This window comes from Somniosus microcephalus, chromosome 2 (genome assembly GCF_052327205.1).
Source record: "Somniosus microcephalus isolate GS21.2 chromosome 2, FLI_Smic_1.0, whole genome shotgun sequence".
Lineage (NCBI taxonomy): Eukaryota > Metazoa > Chordata > Chondrichthyes > Squaliformes > Somniosidae > Somniosus > Somniosus microcephalus.
In genome coordinates this window covers 332,355,159-332,372,325 of record NC_140988.1, presented here as the reverse complement: position 1 = coordinate 332,372,325, position 17,167 = coordinate 332,355,159, and the positions used below count along the sequence as shown (strand labels likewise).

General features: G+C 46.6%; 1 protein-coding gene across 1 annotated transcript in view; it reads right to left on the bottom strand.

Moving 5' to 3' along the window:
- Positions 1 to 208: 208 nt before the first annotated feature.
- Positions 209 to 17,167, bottom strand: part of LOC147123596 (uncharacterized) — a 57,226-nt gene continuing 40,267 nt past the window's right edge. The window contains exons 5-6 of the mRNA XM_085966555.1: positions 12,988 to 13,971; positions 209 to 571 (exon numbers count right to left, since the gene is read on the bottom strand). Coding sequence (XP_085822681.1) covers positions 209 to 571; positions 12,988 to 13,971 — 1,347 coding nt within the window. The remainder of the gene's footprint in view (positions 572 to 12,987; positions 13,972 to 17,167) is intronic.

Here is a 17,167-nt window from a genome sequence, read left to right as displayed (position 1 = left end):
CTGTGGAATTCTCTGCCACAGAGGGCAGTGGAGGCCAGTTCATTAAATATATTCAAGAAAGAGTTGGATATATTTCTTAAGGCTAAAGGGATCAAGGGATATGGGGAGAAGGCAGGGACAGGGTACTGAATTTGGATGATCAGCCATGATCTCATTGAATGGCGGAGCAGGCTCGAAGGGCTGAATGGCCTACTCCTGCTCCTATCTTCTATGTTTCTATGTAACACTTGAATGGCTTCTCTCCAGTGTGCATGCCCTCATGTCTGCAGAGCCTGCAGGAGTCATTAAAACTCTTCCCACAAGTTGGGCACTGAAATGGTTTCTCTCCTGTGTGTGTCCCCTCGTGCCTGCGGAGGTTGGATGGGTGATTGAAGTCCTTTCCACAGATGGGACATTTGAAAGGCTTCTCTCCTGTATGGACCACCTGGTGTAATCGGAGGTGAGAGTTTTGGTTGAAGCTCTTTCCACACTCAGAGCAGACGAAGAGCTTCTGCCCATCTTGGAAACACTGCTGATATTCCAACCTCTTGGAATTGCTTGAAGTGATCCTGTCTTGGAACGTTGCTCGTGACTGAAAAACAGAGTTTGGTTGAGACATACCCTCCAAAACAGATAGATCACAATGACTGTATTTTACCCATTATAGCGGAACTCCCTCATTTTTAATTACCTTTTTCTTTGTTTCCATCGCAAGATTCCTCTTTAACTAATTTCTCCCTTTTATGGTGATGAACCCACACCATGAAAAGCCCAAGCTCCCCTTTAGAAATTTGGGTCTACACTAGATATTCCCTTGGATTCAGTGTTGTCAGACGATCCTGTAAGTAGACACCCACATCGCTTATGAACAGGTTGCCAATATCTAGTCATACAATAGTGTGACCCAGGGATCGTTACATCAAAACTGCTTGTTATGTGCACTGTGTTTTGTAATCTCGCATGTGTGCTCATGTGTTTCTCCTATCTTCCAGAAGGACAATCAACGAGCACCCTGGTAAGGAGTGGCCAATTGTAAACTAACTAACTAACTGGTTTATTTTACAAGTAATATATGAATGAAGAGAATACAGTTTTCAGTGAAATGCCATCTAATTCCCATCACTCCTTGCAATACCAAAAATAACAAATGAAGCATAATTAGCCCAATACAGGCCTAGCTTCATTTTTACAACTCGGTATTCACTAAACTGACTGGCTTAAAACTTAGCAAGAAGACAGTTCTCTGCCTCACTGACTGTCTCCACTACAATTTTTTTTCCAGTCTGTATCACAGCTGGATGGGAAGCTAAAGCCTCAGCCTTCTCCAGCTTACAGTCTGGCCAATTGATCCACTAACTGAACCTGCTACCGCCCGCCTAGGTGTGGCTCCCTGCAAGCTAAACTTACATGAATGAAGCCCTTCCAACTTATTACGTGTCAATGTCAATAGATTGTCTTAATGAATCCCATTTTGAACTGTTATAGTATGCAAGAAACACCATCTTGTACATACGCTTCAACTGGATCTAATCTGCATTCCCAGAAGCAGGATATTTTGTGTGGATTTAATCTTTTGGTGAGATGAATTAAATTTAATACCACACCTTAATAAAAATGAATCCAAAATCTCTCCTGGGACAAATAGTCAAAAATCTCAAAATGAGATACATAGATACATAGAAGATAGGAGCAGGAGTAGGCCATTCGGCCCTTCGTGCCTGCTCCGCCATTCGATGAGATCATGGCTGATCCTTTAATTCAGTATCCCGTCCCCGCCTTCTCTCCGTAACCCTTAACCCCTTTTGCCCGTAGAAATATATCTAATTCCCTCTTAAATATATTTAATGAGCTGGCGTACACTGCCCTCTGTGGCAATGAGTTCCACAGGTTCACCACTCTCTGAGTGAAGAAATTCCCCCTCATCTCTGTCCTAAATGGTTTAGCCCTTATCCTTAAATTATGTCCTCTAGTTCTGTTCTCACCCGCCAAGGGAAACATTCCTTCTGCATCCAGTCTGTCTAGACCTGTCAGAATTTTATACACTTCTATGAGGTCCCCTCTCAATCTTCTAAACTCCAGTGTGTACATCCCTAAACTACATAGTCTCTCCTCATAGGTCATTCCCGCCATTCCTGGTATCAGCCTGGTGAATCGCCGCTGCACCCCCTCCATGGCAAGAACATCCTTCCTCAGATGAGGCGACCAAAACTGTACACAGTACTCGAGGTGTGGTCTCACCAGTGCCCTGTACAGCTGCAGCAAGGTATCCCTGTTCCTGTATTCTAACCCTTTTGCTATGAAGGCCAGCATACCGTTTGCCTTCTTGACCGCCTGTTGCACCTGCATGCTCGCCTTCAGTGACTGGTGTACAAGAACACCCAGGTCTCTCTGTACTTCCCCCTCTCCCAATCTATTGCCATTTAAATAATAATTTGCCCTCCCGTTCCTGCACCCAAGGTGGATAACTTCGCACTTGTCCACATTATAGTGCATCTGCCATTTATCCGCCCAATCGCCCAGTCTGTCCAAATCGCTCTGGAGCTTCCTGGTCTCTTCCTCTGAGCCCACCCCCCCTCCTAGTTTAGTGTCGTCTGCAAATTTGGAAATGCTGCATCCGACTCCCTGATCCAGGTCATTAATGTAAATTGTGAACAGCTGGGGGCCCAGGACAGATCCCTGTGGTACCCCACTTGTTACTGCCTGCCATTCAGAAAATGAGCCGTTTATTCCAACTCTCTGTTTTCTATCTGACAGCCAGTTCCCTATCCACGCCAAAACTTTCCCCTTTATCCCATGAGCCTCAATTTTCCATGCTAATCTTTTATGTGGGACCTTATCGAAGGCCTTTTGGAAGTCCAGGTACACCACATCTACTGGCTCTCCCCCATCTATTCTACCAGTTACTCCCTCAAAAAATTCCAATAGATTAGTCAAGCACGATTTACCCTTTGTAAATCCATGTTGACTCTGTCCTATCCTGTCCCCATTTGCTAAGTGCTCCGCTATTTCATCCTTAATGATGGACTCCAGCATTTTGCCCACAACTGATGTAAGGCTTACAGGTCTGTAATTACCTGCTTTTTCCCTACCCCCCTTTTTGAATAGTGGGGTAACGTTAGCTACCCTCCAATCCATCGGCACTGTTCCCGAGTCTAATGAATTCTGAAAAATCATCCTTAGTGCATCCGCTATCTCTAGGGCCACCTCCTTCAGTACCCTAGGATGCATGTTATCAGGCCCTGGGGATTTGTCCACCTTCAATCCCTTTAGCTTCCTTAACACCATATCCTTAGAGATATTGATTTGCGTCAGTTCCTCCTTTGCCAATGTCCCTATTTTTCCCGATATCCCAGGGAGGTTTTTTGTGTCTTCCTTCGTAAAGACTGACCCAAAGTATGCATTTAGTTGATCTGCCATTTCCTTATTTCCCATTATATATTCCCCCGTATCTGACTGCAATGGACCAACTTTGGTTTTCACCAGTCTTTTCCTTTTGATATACTTATAAAAGCTTTTGGAGTTAGTTTTTATATTTTCCGCCAGCTTGTTTTCGTAAGCTATTTTGCCCCTCTTGATTATGCCCTTTGCCCTCCTTTGCTCTATCTTAAACTGTTCCCAATCTTCCGCTCTGGCGCTTTTTTTGGCTATTTTATACGCCCTATCTTTGGATTTTATGCTGTCTCTAATTTCCCCTGTTATCCACGGTTGAGTCACCTTTTTAGATTTCCTTTTATGCCAGATTGGTATAAACAATTTTTGCAATTTTGTCATTCTATCTTTAAATGTTTGCCATTGTTTATCTACCTCCAGTCCTCCCAGGAACGTTGTCCAATCAGACCTACTCAGTTCCCGTCTCATGGCATCATAATTCCCCTTGTTTAAATTCAGGACCTTAGTCTCTGAGTCAATTTCTTCGCTCTCCATTTCGAGTGAGAAATCGATCATGTTATGATCGCTCTGACCCAAGGGTCCCCGTACAACAAGATTACTGATTAGTCCCTTCTCATTGCACAGTACCCAGTCCAATATAGCCTGTTCCCGAGTTGGTTCCTCGACATTCTCCCCAGTTTTGGCCTTATTCTGCAATACATCAGGGCAATTTCTGCACTAACGCCGTTAACCATTTTTTTTCTCCATTACCGCCAAAAGTAATGTTGGCCACTCTTACTCAGACTGCCGTTGGTTACTGAAAATGCTCCATTCCAGAGTCACTGGGAATGTACTCTGCCTCCAATAGGTTGCAGCATTTTGAGCTCATGGGTCATTCTGTGTAACACGGCTATCACTACAAGTAAACGGTCACTGGATTGGGAGGAAAGCTAGGAAATAAGATGTGCTATAGCACAGGTGATAATGGCCCAGATTTTGTGGCGGTAATGATAATGAAACTGTCAGCGTTCGCTGTCATTACCCCTCTGAAACTGACAGCAACTTCAGGATGCGCAGATAAACGCGGAAATCCTGAAGTTGCAGTCAATCATTCCCTGCCCCGCCACAGGTTGTGCTGTGGAACTCCCCATAGCCAATTCAATTGAAATCAGACTGAAGGACGAAAACTTCCCCTATTACGCTGGAATATCGCTGTAAAATACCCCGCCCCCAAAGAAGTTAAGCCTTGTTGAAAGAGGTGTAACTCGGTTTTGACAGCTGAACAACAGTTCTGACCCTGAAAAGCTAATTTTATATTTGTGGAATGTTAAATGTTTCCACTAATATGATTAAGAATCACATGTTTTTAAAATAATAATTTTTTAAAAAGTTTATGGCACCTGAAAGGAGTCGGCAGACCCGGAGAAGGCAGAGGATAAAGAGCGCGGGAGGCCGAGGACAGCGGACCTGAAAGGAGTCGGCAGCCCCGGAGAAGGCAGAGGATAAAGAGTGCGGGAGGCCGAGGACAGCGGACCTGAAAGGAGTCGGCAGCCCCGGAGAAGGCAGAGGATAAAGAGCGCGGGAGGCCGAGTACAGCGGAACTGAAAGGAGTCGGCAGCACCGGAGAAGGCAGAGGATAAAGAGCGCGGGAGGCCGAGGACAGCGGACCTGAAAGGAGTCGGCAGCCCCGGAGAAGGAAGAGGATAAAGAGTGCGGGAGGCCGAGGACAGCGGACCTGAAAGGAGTCGGCAGCCCCGGAGAAGGCAGAGGATAAAGAGCGCGGGAGGCCGAGTACAGCGGAACTGAAAGGAGTCGGCAGCACCGGAGAAGGCAGAGGATAAAGAGCGCGGGAGGCCGAGTACAGCGGACATGAAAGGAGTCGGCAGCACCGGAGAAGGCAGAGGATAAAGAGCGCGGGAGGCCGAGTACAGCGGAACTGAAAGGAGTCGGCAGCGCCGGAGAAGGCAGAGGATAAAGAGCGCGGGAGGCCGAGTACAGCGGAACTGAAAGGAGTCGGCAGCACCGGAGAAGGCAGAGGATAAAGAGCGCGGGAGGCCGAGGACAGCGGACCTGAAAGGAGTCGGCAGCGCCGGAGAAGGCAGAGGATAAAGAGCGCGGGAGGCCGAGGACAGCGGACCTGAAAGGAGTCGGCAGCACTGGAGAAGGCAGAGGATAAAGAGCGCGGGAGGCCGAGGACAGCGGACCTGAAAGGAGTCGGCAGCGCCGGAGAAGGCAGAGGATAAAGAGCGCGGGAGGCCGAGGACAGCGGACCTGAAAGGAGTCGGCAGCGCCGGAGAAGGCAGAGGATAAAGAGCGCGGGAGGCCGAGGACAGCGGACCTGAAAGGAGTCGGCAGCCCCGGAGAAGGCAGAGGATAAAGAGCGCGGGAGGCCGAGTACAGCGGAACTGAAAGGAGTCGGCAGCACCGGAGAAGGCAGAGGATAAAGAGCGCGGGAGGCCGAGTACAGCGGACCTGAAAGGAGTCGGCAGCACTGGAGAAGGCAGAGGATAAAGAGCGCGGGAGGCCGAGGACAGCGGACCTGAAAGGAGTCGGCAGCACTGGAGAAGGCAGAGGATAAAGAGCGCGGGAGGCCGAGGACAGCGGACCTGAAAGGAGTCGGCAGCACCGGAGAAGGCAGAGGATAAAGAGCGCGGGAGGCCGAGGACAGCGGACCTGAAAGCAGTCGGCAGCACTGGAGAAGGCAGAGGATAAAGAGCGCGGGAGGCCGAGGACAGCGGACCTGAAAGGAGTCGGCAGCACCGGAGAAGGCAGAGGATAAAGAGCGCGGGAGGCCGAGGACAGCGGACCTGAAAGGAGTCGGCAGCGCCGGAGAAGGCAGAGGATAAAGAGCGCGGGAGGCCGAGGACAGCGGACCTGAAAGGAGTCGGCAGCGCCGGAGAAGGCAGAGGATAAAGAGCGCGGGAGGCCGAGTACAGCGGAACTGAAAGGAGTCGGCAGCGCCGGAGAAGGCAGAGGATAAAGAGCGCGGGAGGCCGAGGACAGCGGACCTGAAAGGAGTCGGCAGCGCCGGAGAAGGCAGAGGATAAAGAGCGCGGGAGGCCGAGGACAGCGGACCTGAAAGGAGTCGGCAGCACCGGAGAAGGCAGAGGATAAAGAGCGCGGGAGGCCGAGGACAGCGGACCTGAAAGGAGTCGGCAGCACCGGAGAAGGCAGAGGATAAAGAGCGCGGGAGGCCGAGGACAGCGGACCTGAAAGGAGTCGGCAGCACCGGAGAAGGCAGAGGATAAAGAGCGCGGGAGGCCGAGGACAGCGGACCTGAAAGGAGTCGGCAGCACCGGAGAAGGCAGAGGATAAAGAGCGCGGGAGGCCGAGGACAGCGGACCTGAAAGGAGTCGGCAGCACCGGAGAAGGCAGGGGATAAAGAGCGCGGGAGGCCGAGGACAGCGGACCTGAAAGGAGTCGGCAGCACCGTAGACGGCAGAGGATAAAGAGCGCGGGAGGCCGAGGATAGCGGACCTGAAAGAAGTCGGCAGCACCGGAGAAGGCAGGGGATAAAGAGCGCGGGAGGCCGAGGACAGCGGACCTGAAAGGAGTCGGCAGCACCGGAGAAGGCAGGGGATAAAGAGCGCGGGAGGCCGAGGATAGCGGACCTGAAAGGAGTCGGCAGCACCGGAGACGGCAGGTACAAATCTGCCGAATTCCAAAAGAGCAGCAAAGGCAAGGAGTGACATCACAGGACTGCAGGTAGGTGACTGGTGGGCGAGTGTTTGCATTTTATTCTCTCTAACTAGATAAACGAATTAATATAACTATAGATAATTGTGTGAATAAAGACTTTAATTAAGAGAGCAAGAGAAGCGGCCTGAGATAAAGGTAGGTCTGACTTTTATTTCTGTAAGTTAGTTAATAGTCGAATAAATAGAGGCATGGCAGGGCACCTCAGTCCTGCGGAATGCACATCCTGTGTCATGTGGGAAATCCAGGATGCTTCTCGTGTCCTGGACAACCACGTGCAGAAAGTGTCATCGGCTGGAGGAGCTCGAGCTCCGGGTTTCAGAGCTTGAGTAGCAGCTGGTGTCACTGTGGTGCATCCGTGAGGTTAAGAGCTTCGTGGATAGCACGTATCAGGAGGTGGTCTCCCCACAGCGTAAGAGTGTGCAGGCAGAGTGGGAATGGGTGACCAGACAGACAAGGAGGACCAGGCAGGTAGTGCAGGACTCCTGAGTGCATCTCACGCTCCAACCAGTGAATACTGGTGAGGGCGATGGTTCCTCTGGGGAGTACAGCCAGAGCCAAGTCCACGGCACCACAGGTGGCTCAGCTGTACTGCGGGGGGGGGGGCGGGGGGAAGGAGGAAGATCGGGAATGCAATAGTGATAGGAGATTCGATAGTTAGGGGAACAGACAGGCGTTTCTGTGGCCGCAGATGTGACTCCAGGATGGTATGTTGCCTCCCTGGTGCCAGGGTGAAAGATGTCACTGAGCGGCTTCAGAACATTCTGAGGGGGGAGGGTGAACAGCCAGAGGTCATGGTTCATATCGGTACCAACGATATACGTAGAAAAAGGGATGAGGTCCTGCAGGCAGATTTTAGGGAGCAAGGAAAGAGATCAAAAAGCAGGACCACAAAGGTAGTGTGTCAGGAGCTCGTGAGTATAGGAATAGGAGGATAGAGCAGATGAATGCGTGGCTGGAGAGATGGTGCAGAAGGGAGGGCCTCAGATTCCTGGGACATTGGGACCAGTTCTGGGGGAGGTGGGACCTGTACTGGTCGGACGGGTTGCACCTCAACAGGGCCGGAACCAATGTCCTCGAAGGGGGGTTTGCTAGTGCTGTTGGGGAGGGTTTAAACTAATTTGGCAGGGGGATGGCCATCAGGATGTAGCAGTAGAAAGGAGAAACAAAGTGAACAAAGGATTGGGAGAGACAGATAGCACTAGAGTAAGAAACAGTAAGGTATTAGGTGGGGTCAGATTAAGAGAGAATACAAGAAGGTCTAAGACATGTTTACAGTGCATGTGTGTAAATGCACAAAGTGTGGTGAATAAGGTTGATGAGCTGCAGGCACAAATAGCCACATGGGAATATGATGCTGTGGCGATAACAGAGACCTGGCTCAAAAAAGGGCAGGATTCGGTTTAAATATTCCTGGATATAAGGTGTTCAGGAAAGATAGGGAAGGAAAGAAAGGAGATGGGGTGGCAGTATTGGTTAAGGAGAATATTACAGTGCTGGAGAGAGAGGATGTCCTGGAGGGGTCAAGGACAGAATCTATTTGGTTAGATTTAAGAAATAATAGAGGTGCCATTACACTACTAGGTGCATATTCTATAGGCCACCAACTAGTGGGAAAGATGTAGAGGAGCAAATTTGCAGGGAAATTACAGAGAATTGCAAGAACTATAGAGTAGTAATAATGGGGGACCTCAATTATCCTACTCATGGCTGGGATAATAATAGTGTAAAGAGCAGAGAGGGGGAAGAATTTCTGAAGTGTGTTCAGGAGAACTTTTGATTGGTACGTTTCCGGCCCAACAAGGAAGGAGGGATTGCCGGATCTGGTTCTCGGCAATGAGGTGGGTCAAGTGGTGCAAGTGTCAGTCGGGGAACATTTAGGGAACAATAATCACAGTCTCATAAGGTTTTGATTAAGTATGGAAAAGGACAGGGAGCAATCTAGAGTAAAAATACTTAATTGGAGGAAGGTCAATTTCAGTGGGTTGAGAACGGATCTGGCCCGGGTAAATTGGAATCAAAGATTGGCAGACAAAACTGTAATCGAACAATGGGCTGTCTTTAAAGAGGAGATGATTCGGGTACAGTCGAGGTACATTCCCACGTGGGGGAAAGGTAGGGCAACTAAAGCCAGAACTTCCTGGATGACAAAAGAGATAGAGGGTAAGATGAAGCAGAAAAAGAGCACATATGACAGATGTCAGGTTGAGAATTATGCTGAATATAGAAAAAAGGGGAAGTGAAAAAGAAAATAAGAGGGGCAAAGAGTATGAGAATAGATTGGCAGCTAACATAAAAGGGAATGCAAAAGTCTTCTATAGCCATATAAATAATAAACGGTTAGTAAGAGGAAGGGTGGGGCCGATTAGAAAACAAAAAGGAGACCTACGCATGGAGGCAGAGGGCATGGCCGAGGTACTAAATGAGTACTTTGTATCTGTCTTCACCAAGGAAGAAGATGCTGCCAAAGTCATAGTGAAAGAGGAGGTCGTTGAGATACTGGATGAAATAAAAATTGATAAGGAAGAGGTACTAGAAAGGCTGTCTGTACTTAAAGTCGATAAGTCACCAGGACCGGATGGGATGCATCCTAGGATGGTGAGGGAGGTTAAGGAGGAAATTGCAGAGGTACTCGCCATAATCTTCCAATCCTCCTTGGATACGGGGGTGGTGGCAGAGGACTGGAGAATTGATCAAAAAAGGGTGTAAGAATAAATCTAGCAACTACAGGCCAGTCAGTTTAACCTTGGTAGTGGGGAAGCTTTCAGAAACGATAATCAGGGACAAAATTAACAGTCACTTGGACATGTGTGGATTAATTAAGGAAAGCCAGCACGGATTTGTTAAAGGCAAATCGTCTTTAACTAACTTGATCGATTTTTTTTTGATGAGTTAACAGAGTGTATTGATGAGGGCAATGTGGTTGATGTGGTGTATATGGACTTCCAAAAGGCGCTTATAAAATGCCACATAATAGGCTCGCCAGCAAAGTTGAAGTCCATGGAATAAAAGGGACAGTGTTAGATACGAAATTGGCTAAGTGACAGGAAGCAGAGAGCAGTGATGAACGGTTAATTTTCAGACTGGAGGAAGGTATACAAGTGGTGTTCCCCAGGTTCTAGGATCCAGGACCACTGCTTTTATTGATATATATTAATGACTTGGACAAGGCACAATTTCAAAATTTGCAGATGATACAAAACTTGGAAGTATAGTGAACAGTGAGGAAGATAGTGATAGACTTCAAGAAGACATGGACAGGCTGTTGAATTGGGCTGACTTGTGGTAGATGAAATTTAATGCAGAAAAGTGCGAAGTGATACATTTTGGTAGGAAGAATGAGGAGAGGCAATATGAACTAAAGGGTACAATCCTAAAGGGGGTGCATGAACAGAGAGACCTGGGGGTTTACGTGCACAAATCGTTGAAGGTGGCAGGGCAGGTTGAGAAAGTGGTTTAAAAAGCATACAGGATTCATAAATAGAGGCACAGAATACAAAAGCAAGGAAGTTATGATGAACCTTTATAAAACACTGGTTTGGCCTCAACTAGAGTATTGTGTCTAATTCTGTGCACTGCACTTTAGGAAGGATGTGAAGGCCTTATAGCGGGTGCAGAACAGATTTACAAGAATGATTCCAGGCATGAGGGCCGTCAGTTACATGGATAGACAAGAGAAGCTGGGGTTGTTCTCCTTAGAAGTAGAGAAGGTTGAGAGGAGATTTGATAGCGGTATTCAAAATCATGAGGGGTCTAGACGGAGTAGATAGAGAGAAACTGTTCCCATTGGCAGAAGGGTCGAGAACCAGAGGACACAGATTCAAGGTGATTGGCAAAAGAACCAAAGGCAACATGAGGATTTTTTTTTTTTACACAGCAAGTGGTTAGGATCTGGAATGCACTGCCTGAAAGGGTGGTGGAGGCAGATTCAATCGTGGCTTTCAAAAGGGAATTGGTTAAGTATCTGAGGGAAACATTTTTGCAGGGCTACGGGGAAAGGGCAGGGGTGTGGGACTAGCTGAAGTGCTGTTGCAGAGAGCCGGCACAGGCTCGAAGGGCTGAATGGCCTCCTTCTGTGCTGTAACCATTCTATGATTCTATATTTCAGCTTCTATGTTAATTGTTCTGGACCGATGGACATTATGTGACATTCTGAACATTTTATGTGTGCAGATAGCACCCTCTGGTGGCGGTTATTGTGTTAACAGTTTGTATGCTGGAAAGGTCATCTGACCTTTCTTCCTGTGTGAGGTCATTTGACCTTTGTTCCTTTCTTCCTGTGAGGTCATTTGACCTTTGTTCCTTTCTTCCCGTGAGAGGTCATTTGACCTTCCTACCTTTCTTCCTGTTGACCCCAGGAAGCAGTTTTACCAGGAAGAACCTGACTTGAGTAATGGAGAATTCCATGAGGGATTTTCAATCCAGTGTAATCTGACTTCATATGTTAGGCCAAACGCAATATCTGTGAGTATCTTTAGTTCTTAGCATAATAGCAATGTTGTCAGAGTAATATTTTGATAATACTATGTTTATAAAAGGTTAATATTTAATAGTTACAGAAGTTAGTTACAAATGTTAGTTGGTTATACAATTAGTCTATTCTACTGTTGTAAATATGTTTATATCTTGTGTAATATCAAATGTGTAGTACTCAGTTTATGTACAAAACATACTTTGTCTTTGTTTACAGTTTCACAAATTTGTTCAAGTAAAAGCTTCAAAACAGCAAACCGCTTCAGGAAGAATTATTTTGAATAGAATGTTTAACTTGCTGGATAACTAGATAGGAGCACGTCTAGCGTGGCCAGTATATTAATCCTATGTGTATGTCCCAACCTTTATTTCGCTCTCTGTAAAATTTATTAAAATTAAATTAGAATCTGTGCATTTTACTTCCTGGTTTGCTGTCTGAGAATTCTTCAATGTGATTGGCTGCTTGATGACATTAATGTTGATGGACACTGGAGATTCGCTTGATTTGGCACCAGATTCAAACAAAGGTTGGGAGAGCTGAAATCGACGCCACAGAGATTGCTAGATCTTTATGGGCAGCTTTCTTTGAGGTCAGCGGCGAGCACTGTCGCTTCACCGCGGATGGTAAATTCCAGGCCCTCGTATATTTTTGTATATAATCTTTATGCATTATACAGAACACTCAAGCTTCAAACAGAATTTGTCTGTTTTGTGGATGACCATGACTTCGTGGAGTTAGTACATTTTCCAGTCCATGTTCACTTGTTGCATTTCATATATTTTAATCTTGAAGGATTGCACAACTTTTTTCCTACGCAGCAGAACACATTGTGATTTTTCCATTCTCAAGCCCAGTGGGGCCGGAGATATCACCTCAGCACAGACCGAAGATAGAAGGTGCCTGGTCTGTATGGTTCATCCCACTGGTGCATTTACTCCTAAACCATCCACTTTTCTATTGACTGACCTAAAGAATTGTCCCATTTGCCACACCTCCTCTGCATAAAAGCTCCAAATTTGATTCATCTGCACTTCAAGCAGTGAATATCAAGATTTATCGCACAGGCCCTACTCACACCAAGAAATTCCAGCTCAGAAGAGCATTTGATCCAGAAATGCTGATGAGGAAAATTGACAGTCTCAAGTAGTCACTATGCTGGCCAAGGTTCAACTAGTTTCATTCTTCATGTCTCACTCTATTTTGTTCATATTACCACGGTGATTGCTATTCTGAACTTTTCTCTCTCCCTCCCAAGCTGCAAATACTTCAAGCTACACACACCTCCTCATCCCTTCATCTTTACAGTATTGAAATCAACACCCATTACAACAGCTCCTTCTATAATTTTCTTTACTAGGACCTCATAACTGTGGAATTCTATACCTTCCATCAATCTTTCCTTCATCCCACAAAGCACTGGCTTTTAAAAGCCAAGCTTGATGTCACCTTATCACTACGTCCTGATTTACCTCATCGTCTTTGCTGCTCTTCTCTCCCACAAGGGCAAGCTTACGTTTTCCCAGCAAGGATTCCTGGTTCAAACCCTGCCTGGACATTACGAGCTGAGATGGCTGCTTCTCCACCTGCTGCACGGAGTGTGATGACAGGCTGAACTCCTGGTCGCAGACTGGGAACTGAAATGCCTTCTCTCCCACGTGTATCCTCTCATGCTTGCGAAGGCTGGATCGGTGAATGAAATCCTTCCAGCAGACAGGGCATTTGAAAGGCTTCTCTCCTGTGTGGGTGCGCTGGTGCATCATCAGGTTGACTGACTGGCTGAATTCCTTCCCGCAAGTCAAACACTGAAACGGCTTCTCCCCCGTGTGTGTGCGGTGGTGAGTCACCAGATTGGACAAACGGCTGAACTCTTTACCGCAGTCGGGGCATTTGAACGGCTTCTCTCCAGTGTGCGTGCGCTCGTGCTTGTGCAGGCTGGACTGGTGGTTGAAGTCCTTCCGGCAGACAGAGCATTTGAACGGCTTCTCCCCCGTGTGCGTGTACTGGTGCAGCACCAGATTGGATGACTGGCTAAACTCCTGCCCGCAGGTTGGGCACTGAAATGGCCTCTCACCTGTGTGCGTGCACTGGTGCATCACCAAATGGGACAAACGACTGAAGCCTTTACCACAGTCAGGGCACTTGAACGGCCTCTCACCTGTGTGCGTGCATTCGTGCCTACGGAGACTGGATGGATGAGTGAAGTCCTTCCCACAGACAGGGCACCTGAAGGGCTTCTCCCCTGTATGGATCCTCAGGTGCAGTTTGAGGCAAGAGTATTTGTGAAAGCTCTTGCCACACTCAGAACAGACGAAGCGCTTTTTCCCATCTTGGGAATGCTGCTGATTTTCTAAATCTTTGGATTTGCTTGCAGTAATCTTGCCTTGGATCATTTCCATTGACTGAGGTGCAGTCTCCGGATGGCAGACATCCTCCATTGGGACCACCGATTTCTCCTAGGACAGATAAATGAAATTAGTTTCTGTTACAGTGGAGCTCTCTCACACTTAATGAGCGTTTTGTTCGGATACTATACATCCACAATCGCCCCCTTCCCAAAAAACTTCCCAACCATTGCTGTGTCTCCATGACAGGCAGTAAGAAGGAAAAGAGCTTGCATTGATATAGCACTTTTCATGATCTCAGGATGGCCCAAAGAACTTCACAGGCAATGAAATACTTTTGAAGTGTAGTCACTTTTGTAATGTAAGGAAACATGACAGCCACTTTGCACACAGCAAGATCCCACTAATAGCAATGAGATAAATAACCAGATAATCTGTTTTAGTGATGCTTTGTTGAGGGATAAATATTAATCAGGCCCCGCGGAAAACTTGCCTGCTCTTCTTTGAATAGTTCCATGGTATCCCTTTACGTCCACCTGAGAGAGCAATTTAACATCTCATCCAAAATATATGTCACCTCTGACACTCCCTTGGTACTGCATTGAAGTGTCAGCCTCGATTATGTGCCCAAGTCTCTGGAGCAGGACTTGAACTCACAACCTTCTGACTCAGATGTGAGTGCGTCACTACTGAGCCATCACTGACACCTCCTTACATGGCATAGAAGAATCAGAGGGAGAAAGAGAAAATGGCATATGTGCCCCCCTGGTCTTGTGCTGCCTCCTAGCAGAGTGAGGTTGAAGCCGATCTGGTTTATAACTACGCCGGGGTAAAGCAGACACTAAAATTAAACAGTCAATTTTTTTTCATCATTTCTGTGACTCATTAGTTAGAGAATTTGATGATTTTTTTTTTATCATTAGTAACACAACTGGTTTTGGCAATCCCAGCAGATAATTTCAGAGTCCCACCACTGATATTGGAGCACCCTGTGCACCCTCTGAACCTTATATTGAAGACACTATAAAGGAAGCAAAAGCAGAGAACATATCTTTAAAAGATGACTCTCCTCTGCCTGGAATGTTTCTTCTTGACGTGAAGCACAGCCCTGCATGTAGTCTCTCTCTCTTTCTCTCCTGACCCAGGCACTTTTCACTAAAACGTTTCCAGTCATTTTGTGCTCACTTTCCCCAGGAAACATAGCTCTAGTGCTGCTGTGGGCAGTTGGACCACAGCTGTTGTAGCTGTGAGTGTATCAGGTATGCGCTCCTCCTCCACAGGGCCATGCACAGCACCTGCACAGGGCCATGCACTGTCCATATGATAGAGTGCTTTCATCTGTGCAGGGAAATCTGGGTAAGAACAGCCACTAGTAAGCCACTTAGAGCTTTTATCAAGGCACTTCATAATATTTTATATTCGCAATGGGAACAGATAGAAACATTTAAGGGATATATGAATGTGAATAGTATTGAAGATTTAGAATGAAAAAGTAAATATAGGAATAGCTCAGCAGATACAAATTTGGATAGAAAAATGGAAACTGCAGAGTGATTTACCCAAACATAAGAACAGAAAGAAATAGGAGCAGGAGTCGGCCTTTCGACCCCTCAAGACTGCTCCACCATTCAATATCATGGCTGATCTTCTATCCCATCTCCACTTTCCTGAACTATCCCCATATCCCTTGATTCCCTTAATATCCAAAAATCTATCGATCTCTGTCTTGAATATACCCAATGACTGAGCCTCCACAGCCCTCTGGGGTAAAGAATTCCAAAGATTCACCACCCTCTGAGTGAAGAAATTTCTCCTCATCTCAGTCCTAAATGGCCGACCCCTTATTCTGAGACTGTGACCCCTGGTTCTAGACTCCCCACCCAGGGGAAACAACCTCTCTGCATCTACCCTGTCAAGTCCTGTAAGAATTTTGTATGTTTCAATGAGATCACTTCTCATTCTTCTAAACCTTAGAGAATATAGGTCCAGTCTACTCAATCTCTCCTCATAGGACAATCCCCCCATCCCAAGAATCAGTCTGGTGAACCTTCATTGCACTCCCTCTATGGCAAGTATATCCTTCCTTAGGTAAGGAGACCAAAACTGTACACAATACTCCAGGTGTGGTCTCACCAGGGCCCTATATAATTGCAGTAAAACGTCTTTACTCTTATACTCAAATCCTCTTGTAATAAAGGCCAACATACCATTTGCTTTCCTAATTGCTTGCTGTACCTGCATGACAGCTTTCAGTGATTCGTGTAGAAGGACACCCAGGTCCCTCTGAACACCAACATTTCCCAATCTCTCACCATTTAAAAAATACACTGCTTTTCTATTTTTTCTACTAAAGTGGATAACTTCACATTTCTCCACATTATATTCCATTTGCCATGTTCTTGCCCACTCACTTAGCCTGTCTATATCCCCTTGAAGCCTCTTTGCATCCTCCTCACAATTTCTCCTCCCCACCCAACCAGAGGTTCTGACAAAGGGTCATCGACCTAAAACATGAACTCTGTTTCTCTCTCCACAGATGCTGCCTGACCTGCTGAGTATTTCCAGCATTTTCTGTTTTTATTTCAGATTTCCAGCATCCGCAGTATTTTGTTTTTGGATATGACATTCAATGAATGTTGCAGGTTCACTTGCATCCGAATATATCCGAATATATGTGCTGCTATTGTAGTGGAAAGGTTGCCCAAGCGCCGTAGTCTGTGTTGTGCTCCGTCTCCTTTTCTCCCTCAAGCTAGTGTCCGCAGAGAGCAGCAACACTTGTATCCATGTCACTGGCACCTCAGAGCTCTATCTCCCTAGCAATTGGGGCTTTGGAGACTGTTTCTATGACATCTCTAATGATGTGCTAATGTTTGTGGAACTAATGGGGGAGAAGGGGCAGCAGCTACATGTAAATATGGTTGAGACAGCTTCTTATAGAAAGAATGGGACAAAATTCAGAATGCCAGACAGAGGGAAGCGTAGAAAAATAAATCAACGTGATGGAAATAGGTGGAAATCCACTCTTGCATGAAAGAGGAATGGAAAACAAATGCTTGGATAAAATATTAAATATAAAGGCTAACAGTACTACTTGAACAAAAGTAAAAAGAATATAACAGCAAGAAAGTTACAGACTGGAATCTGATGAAAATAAGAGACTGTTAGCTAAAATTAAAGCTCATGGGATTTAAGGCAAATTATTGACCTGGCTAGGAGATTGGTTCGGCGGAAGAAAACAGAGATGGGATAATGGGTCTGTACTCACACTGGAAGGAAGTGACTAGTGGTGTCCCACAAGGATCTGTGC